Source organism: Molossus molossus, unplaced genomic scaffold (assembly GCF_014108415.1).
Source record: "Molossus molossus isolate mMolMol1 unplaced genomic scaffold, mMolMol1.p scaffold_m16_p_5, whole genome shotgun sequence".
Taxonomy (NCBI): Eukaryota; Metazoa; Chordata; class Mammalia; order Chiroptera; family Molossidae; genus Molossus; species Molossus molossus.
In genome coordinates, this window is record NW_023425388.1 from 118947067 (window position 1) to 118955254 (window position 8188).

The following is an 8188-nucleotide window of genomic DNA, read 5'->3' on the forward strand; positions in this document are numbered from 1 at the left end:
GTCATCGTTTTATTTTTAAAATCGTGGTAAATGCATGTAATGTGAAATTTACCAGTTTCACCCTTGTTTTTTAATAAATATTTTTCTTTATTGATTTTAGAGAGAGAGGAAGGGAGAGAGAGAGAGAAACATCGATGAGAGAACATGGACTGGCCGCCTCCTGCATGCCCCCCACTGGGGATCAGCCCACAACCTGGGCATGTGCCCTGACCGGGAATCGAACCAGCGACCACTTGGTGCAGGGTCGACGCTCAACCCCTGAGCCACACCAGCTGAGCAGAGACTTTTATTTATTCATTTATTATTATTTTAATTATTATTTTTTTTATCCTCACCCAAGGACATTTGTGTATTTATCTTCAGATAGAGTAGGAGGGAGAGAGGGGAGGAGGGAGAGAGAGGAACAGAGAGAGAGAGAGAAACATCGACGTGAGAGGGACACATCGAGTGGCTGCCACCCACACGACCCAACCAGGGCCGGGGACAAACTGCAACCGAGGTATGTGCCCTTAGCGGGAACCGAACCCGGGTCTCTCTGGTCCTCGGGCCGACGCTCTAACCGCTGAGCAACACCTGCCAGGGGCCAGGCAGAGACTTTCAGATACAGGAAGTGGCCGAAGTAGGTGTTGTTCTCTGTATTTACAGGTGAGAACCTGAGGCCCAGGGACGGGGGGGGGGGGGCAGCCACAGGGACGTTGGGGGGTCTGCTCCCTCTGTTCCTGTGGGGTCCCTGCTACGAGGGCCTTCAGGGACCACCCTCAGCGAGATGCCACCTTCACTGCCTGCTCCCCGGCTCTTCGTTCTCAGCACCATCCCTGCCCAGCACCTGTGGGCCCCCCGGATGTGCCCCCAGGGTATGCTGCCCCCCAGGCAGGGTGCTGTCTGCCTGCTCACTCTGGAAGCCGGGCAGCTGGCGCGCGGTGGGCCCTCGGGACATGCTCCTCGAGGGGGCGGATGGCCCGGGGCCCCTCTGCTCCCTGCTGGTGCTGCACAGTGTCAGCCCTGCCCCCACCCTGCCCCCTCTGTGTCTGCCCGGGAGGGGGGGCGAGTCCGTCAGGGGGCAGCCGTGTACCTTCGTCACCGGGTCCCCCGTTCACTCCGTCCCGGACCCCCCGTGGCCCCGTCAGTGCCCAGCGTGGAGCGTGGAGCCTGGTTGGCTGTGGGCAGCGCCCGTCAAGCCGTCGGCCACTCCCTCAGCTGCACCTGCTCTCCTGTCTCCCGGGGTCTCCCCCGGAGGGGCGCCCACCCGGCCTCCGTGACCCCTCATGCTGGACGTGTGGTGAGGCTACTCTTGACTCCACGGGTCAGGTGGGCACAGACCTCGGCGGCTCTGGCCTCCCCCCTGTCGCACAGGCCCCGCTGGTCCCCCCGCCGCTGCCGGGGAGCCGCCCGGGACACCTGTTCTCACCTGGGCCGTCGGTTCTGTGTTCCCAGGGCAGGTGACAGGGACTTGCTCCCAGCTGGTTGCTCCTCCCTGACCACAGCCCTCGGGTGGGGGTGGGGGGTCGTCATGATCTCCCCCTACTCCCTCGGGCGCAGACCACTGAGTGGCCTCTGCCACAGTGAGCGGCATCCTCCTGCGTGGGCAGGTCCTGGGGTGGGTGCCGGGGGCCGGGGCGCACGTCAGGACGGTGGTGCCGGGCTCCCGCCCACAGCAGAGCCGAGGGCACCTCCTCCCCCCTGCTGGCGGGTCTCACCCCAGGTGCTGGTCTGTCTGCTCCTCATTCTGGAGCCCCTGCGTCCTCTCCTGTCTGCAGGTCAATGCCTGACCCGCTGTGGCCCCTCTGGCGCCCCCTTCACCACAGTGGGCTGGGCCCATCTACCAGGAGGCCATGTGAGGGGACTGCAGGGCTTGGGGAGCCTCCCAGGCCCCACACCGCTGCCTCCCCACCCCTGAGCGTACGTTCTCTGTGTGGGTACAGGCACTAAACCGATAAGCAGGTCCGTGTGGAGGGCGGGTGGGCACTGGGCGGACAGACCAAGCAGGACAAGGAGGACATCATCAGGGAGGCCTTGGGCAGAGCAGAGGAGGTGGGGGTGGGGAGGATGGGACCAGGGGTGCCCCGGGCCCAGGCCTGCCCACCTCCCCGCTCTGTCTGCCATGTGCTTGCTTGGCCCCAGGACGCCCTCCCCACCTCGGTCCTTGGGCAGAGCTCAGGACACACTGGCCTCGTCTCCCGCGGGGACGACTTCCGTGCGAGCTCTGCGCGCCTCACAGAGCCTCCCCGCCCGCGGCTGTTCTCATTAGCCGTGTTTTGAAAGCAGATCCGCTTAATTGCAAACAGTACTAAGTGCCGGTGTACAAATCAAGTCATTGGTGTCGAGATGCAGAAACTGCTCTCGGTGAGCAGCTCGGACAGACCTGGCGACCCCTCTGGGCGGCCTCAGCGGACAGCAGCGTCCGGCTCACCCCTCAGTGTCGGAGGTGGCAGCAGGTGGGGTGAGGAGCCCCACCAGAGAGAGATGGAAACATGGATGAGAGAGAACATCGACTGGCCGCCTCCCGCACGCCCCCCACTGGGGATCAGCCCACAACCTGGGCTGTGTCCTGACCGGGAATCAAACCGGCACAGGGGCCAGAGGCAAGTTCTGAATGGCGGCAGGATGGTGGGATGACCTGCAGTTATCAGGTGAACAGCCGTGGCTTGAACTCTGACCCCAGCAGCCTTCTAGCTCAGGGGCGCTTCCCTGGCCCCCCATTAGTAGAATCAGATGATAGATGACACCCTCCAGCACGGGTGGGTTTGTTGACAGCTCTGTGCCTGCTCCCAGGTGTTGGCCGTCGTGGATAAAGCGGACGTAACACCCGAGTGGACACCGGTTTCTAGCTCCTCTGGGTAAATGCCAGGGGCCACGGCTGCTGGGTCACGTGGTAGGAGAACGTTTAGTTTTGGGAGAAACCAGCCTACTGATTGGCATCCCTGGAGTTCTAGATTTGGGGCCCCTTTACGGGGCTGCGGGTTCTGAGAACGTCACAGACCCGAGTGCACTCCCTCCGCCCGAACCCGGCCCGTCTCCCCAGCTGTGTGGGCTCCGGGAGCCCCTCCGGAACGCGATGGTCTCAAGTGGACACAAACGGAAAGTCCCTGAAGTCCCTCGGATGACGCCAGGCGGGAGCAGAGAGGTGGGAGGGGACCTGTGAGCCCTGGTGTTGGAGGTGAGCTCGTAGTTCGTGACTCTGTCAATGGCTGTGTGAGTCAGCGTGACCCTTGCAGCATGGTGAGGTCGGAGACAGGCCTGGGCATCTGCGGAAAGGCCTGGCTTTGCCGGAATATGTCTTCGCCGACCGTCTGTGCGTGTGTCTCGTACACTCAGGGGGAAGTTTCTCAAGGGAAGCTTATACATGCACTTGACACGAGACTAAACCTTTACATGTTTGCCTCAGTTCGCAGCACTGAGGGTCGCGCCGCTGAGCGTGCAGCATCGTCGGTCTTCTCATTACTGGTTCTCTCAGCCCCATTTTACAGAACAGAACACTGGGCCCAGAGAGGCTGAAAGCTGCCCGTTAGCACAGGGCCGGTGGCGGGCTCCTTGCGGCTCTGCGGAGCACCAGGCTTGTGCGGGTCACTGTGAGGGGCAGAGAGGGAGCCGGCGGCCCATCCTCGGGCAGCGCGGGGCCCTGAGGCTGCCTCTCGGAGGTGGCTGCTCCCAGGGCCCTGTCACCTCTGGGCGCCTCACTCCCCCTGCATTTCCCACCAGACACCTTCAGCGTGTCCCTGGACGGTGCTCCTGGACCATTTCTGTTTCCTGTCGGTGGCCTGGCTCCCTGAGTGGGGGTCCTGTCCGTCCACTTCCTCCTGACCCTGCAGCACCTGGCCGTAGCCAGTGCCCGGTCACTGTTTGCGAGTGAACTGTCCTGAAGGCCGTTTGGGGTCCGTGTGGTCGGTTCAGTGGCAGACAGAGCCCCGGGGTGCAGGTCTTTGCCCACCTGTGCCCTTGGGGTCACCGCGGCCTCCTCTGCTTCAGTTTGCTCCCCTGTCCAGTCGACAAGGATGGGGCCGATGTCGTGGGTCGTAACAGGAGTTGGCGTGTGGGGGACACGTGAATTTATGGAAGAATATAACGATGCAATAATAGGTAATGTGTAATTATAGACGTCGTTAAATAACACAGATTCTGTTGTGGTGATGTATACGTAACAGAGTACACCCCCTGCGTCATTTTTCCGTGGACAGACAGTGGCATCAGCACCACCAGCCATCTCTTTTTTTTTCTTTTCTTTTCTTTATTGATTTTAGAGAGAGAGGAGGGGAGAGGGAGAGAGAGATAGAAACATCGATGAGAGAGAACATCGACTGGCCGCCTCCTGCAGGCCCCCCACTGGGGATCGAGCCCACAACCTGGGCATGTGTCCTGACCGGGAGTCGAACTGGCGACCTCTTGGTGCAGGGTCGACGCTCAACCACGGAGCCACACCGGCTGGGCATCTAGAACTCTCATATCTTCTTAAACGGAGACCCTGCACCCGTTGACCATCATTATACACTGTGCTGTAATAGTCCAGTGTTATACTTTTTCCTGGGGCAGCCTTTGCTAAGGGCCCACCTGTTTGGGACGGTTCGTCAGCCTTGGCACCGCGGACACGTTGGACCAGGTGGGTCCTCTGGGGTGTGTCCCGTGTGTTGCTGGGTGTGGAGCCGCGGCCCTGGCCTCCGCCCACTGGGTGGCAGTGTCGGTCGCTCAGCCTCGCCGTGGAAAACGTCTCCCACGGGTGCAGAGCCGCAGCTCCGGGGGGCGGCGGCGGCCAGAGATCCAGCACCCGGCACGATGACTGTGTGAGCACTGGGAACACGCTAGAGGATAGGTTTCAGCTGTAACATGTATGTATGTACATGTATATAACTGAAGAAAAGATTCTCCAGACATTGCCCGTGCTCCCTGAGCTGGGTCAGAAATTGTTTGGATCGGGAGCCACTCTTGAGGTTTGAGGCTGGTTGGAGAACCAGGCACCCCATTTTGTGGGAGCAAATCAGTCACTGAAACACTGTGACGCCGTTTCGGTCACCAAGTAGAGCCCCTCTTACGGCCTGGGTGCGGAGCTGTCTGTCCCTCTGAGCAGACGTTCTCTTATCTTAGTCTAGCTTCCGTCCTGGAGGCACCACAGACTGAGATGACAGCCTGGCCGCAGGGAGCCACGCGGTGGGCCAGGACCCACGGCCGCAGGAAGCCACGTGGTGGGCCAGGACCCACGGTCGCAGGGAGCCACGCGGTGGGCCAGGACCCACGGCGGCGGCAAGCTTGTCCACATCAGCACAGCATCAGAGCCTCCAAGGTGCAGGCTGGGAGGGGCCCCGCTGCACAGACGGGAGATCGAGGCCCAGAGCGGTTAGCTGTCGGCCTGCAGGCATGAGGTTCCTGGGGCAAAGCTGCCCAGACGCCGGCCGTCTTAGCCCTGCCCCGAGATACAGAGGGTGTTGGTGGTGGCCGCTCTGTCTGTACTGCTCGGACGCCACTGTGTGCCGTCTCGTCTCGTCCTCACAGCCCTGGGAGCCTGTGTCCCACACCCGTCCTCTGGGAGGGGACACTGGGCCCAGACACACAGAACCGTGGCCCAGGGTCAGAGCAGGAGCTGGGACGCCACCCACAGCGGACGGCTCCTCGTCACCTGAAGTGACAAAACTAAGCTGACGAAAATAACTGAGGGAGCAGTGGACTCTGTGCACTGGGGCTGGGACGGAGCCGTAAGGAAACTCCCAGAAGGAAAGGGGCCTCTTTTCTTACAACAGCACTGACGTCCCACCCGCTGGCCATGGAGTTGGAGACCCCAGAGGGCCCTGCTCACCAGGTGACGTGCGAGGGGGCCTCTCATCAAGGAGGGGGAGCGTCCGGAGCACAGACTCTGGGGCCAGAGCACCTGGGTTCACCCCAGCTCTGTCCTGACCTGCTGTGTGACCTTGGGCAAGTTACTTGACATCTCTGTGCTCAGTGTCTTCATCGAACATGGACATGATGGAAGTACTCACAGTGTGGAGTCACGGAAGTTTAAATGAAATGCAATAAGTAGCCCAGCCAGTGTGGCTCAGTGGTTGAGCGTTGACCCTGCACCAAGAGGTCGCTGGTTCGATTCCTGGTCAGGGCACATGCCCAGGTTGTGGGCTGATCCCCAGTGGGGGGCGTGCAGGAGGCGGCCACTCGATGTTCTCTCTCATCCATGTTTTTATCTCTTTGTCCCTCTCCCTTCGTCTCTCTAAAACCAATAAAGAAATATAAATAACATCAATAAAGGAAAAAAATATTTTTTTTAAAATGCAGTAAGTAAAATGCTCAGAACAGTGCCTGGTGCGTACCAAGTGCTAAGTCGGTGTTACGATCGCTGTAACAGGGTCAGAGTCCTGAGGAACAGAACTGGAATGTGGTTCATCGCTGGCAGAACGGCCCTGGGCGAAAGGGACAGGAGGACCCCAGAGGGGCGGCCGTTCCATGAGGGGGACCAGGAGCAGGTGTTGAGGGGTAAACGTGTGAGCCTGGTCAAACCCAGGGGCCAGAGGGTGTGGGCGCAGGCGGGGTTGGGGCCAGAGCACAGGCCGCCCTGAGCCGTGCCGCAGGCGGTGGTGTGAGAACCACCGTGTGGACGGTCAGGGAGATGCCGGGGTTCCCCTTACCAGTGTGGACGCTGGACTTCCAGTGGCCAAGCAGAGGAGTGGGAAAGGGGGGTTCCCCGACCCTGCTGACCACAGGGCGGTTGTGCCCCCACCTGGGCGTAGGGACATCACACTCACAGTCGCGCTGGGACGTGCCCCAAGCAGGACTCCGGGTTGTAGGCAGATGCCCGTGGCCCGTGAGACAGATCCTGCAGATGCGGCTGCCGGGCCTCCAGGGTGCAGCCCCATCAGTGGCCCCTCTGTGGGGGGCTGGCCGCGGCCCCATGGGCCCTGGAGGCAGTGGGCTCAGCCCAGAGGAAGCCCCGGGCTCCGCGTGGTGGAGACCCCGAAACGTGTCGCCGAGGGCCGGGCTGTGCCCCCGGGCCCTGTGGTCAGGCCGGCTCCTTCCGTCCCTGAGCCCCGTGGGGCCCGCACGGCCCCCCACTTCCCGGGCGTGGCGTGGCCCCTCACAGACACAGCAGCAGGCCTGTCAACGCTGTGGGCCGTGTGGGGACGCTGAGGGGGGTGAGCGTCCCGCTGCCCTGACGGTGGACTCGGGCGATTCGGTCTCAACTGCTCTGAGCCTGGTCCTGCTGGGAGGGGCTCAGAGCAGCCGGGCGGGCGCCCAGGTCCTCAGGACACCTCTCGCTCTGCGCGTCCGTCCTGCTGCACCGAGTCCACCCAGGGGCCTCTGGCCTTCCTAGCGGCACACACCTCCTGGGCAGGGACTCCTGGCCCCTGCGAGGTCCCGGCCGGGAACTCCGGGAACCCCCCGCTGTAGGCTGCCCCCTGCCCAAGCCAGGTAACAGCCTCTGAGAACTCACTGTGGGGCGGCAGCCTGGCAGAGTGCGGGGAGCCGGGGCGCAGGTGTCCGCTCTGCTCCGCTGGTCCTCACTGTCCTGTGTGGCCGTCTGGCTGCAGAACATGCTGCTGCTTTCTACCCTAGTAGCCAGTAGCCGATAGAAAGAAGCAGCTGATAATTAGATACAATGACATCTGTTTGCAACACTTAGAAGTAGCTCCTCTGCGAAAGCGCAGGAAGAGCCGAAATGGGAACACGGACCCACAGACGTCTCAGTGATCAGTTAACACACCACCGCCGCCTGGGCAGGTCGGGCCCTGGGCTTGGCGGACAGGGTGCTGTGCCCACAGGTGGACGGACAGGGACCCTGTGCCCACCACCCGCCGCTACGGCGAGCCGTCCCTTCCGGCTGATGTGCGACCCAGGCCTGGCCGTCCACGTGCCACGCTCAGTCACGTGATCAGCCACGGCACAGGACGGCCAAGCGTGGGCAGGGGGCTTTGGAGGAAGACTTTCATCTCAAGGGGACATGGAAACAGGCCAGGAACCCGAAATAACACAGCACAGCCACAGGCCTCGTGGCCGTTGGCTCTGGGGGTGGGGAGTCCAGAGAGCCTCCGCCAGCGGGGGTCCCAGGACCCCAGGGGGGACACCCAGCCAGCCATAGTCTTGGGGAGCACAGTGTGTCAGTTTTCTGTTGCTGCCAAATTGCCCCAAATGTAATGGCTGGAAACAGCCACTGGGTGTCCTCGCTCAGGAGCCTGCGGGTTGGCTGGCGTCTCGGGCTGGACTTGACCTTGTCAGG

At 61.9% G+C, this 8188-nt stretch overlaps 1 protein-coding gene and 1 long non-coding RNA gene across 4 annotated transcripts; both read left to right on the forward strand.

Moving 5' to 3' along the window:
- The first annotated feature begins 691 nt into the window (after positions 1–691).
- On the forward strand, positions 692–2492 carry LOC118617390 (translation initiation factor IF-2-like). 3 transcript variants are annotated; one of them, XM_036243299.1, is made up of 3 exons: positions 692–1308; positions 1659–1899; positions 2122–2492. In XM_036243299.1, exons 1-3 carry the CDS (start codon positions 767–769, stop codon positions 2257–2259), a joined length of 921 nt encoding a protein of 306 aa, XP_036099192.1. In that variant the 5' UTR covers positions 692–766; the 3' UTR covers positions 2260–2492. The 3 variants fall into 3 exon arrangements, with proteins under 3 accessions (XP_036099192.1, XP_036099193.1, XP_036099191.1); XM_036243300.1 differs by having other exon boundaries at positions 1758–1899; XM_036243298.1 differs by having other exon boundaries at positions 692–1899.
- Positions 2493–2531: 39 nt separating this feature from the next.
- LOC118617281 lies at positions 2532–6028 on the forward strand. The gene is made up of 3 exons (XR_004956816.1): positions 2532–2630; positions 2773–3157; positions 5077–6028. It is a non-coding gene; the product is annotated as an uncharacterized LOC118617281 (long non-coding RNA).
- The last annotated feature ends 2160 nt before the right edge of the window (positions 6029–8188 follow it).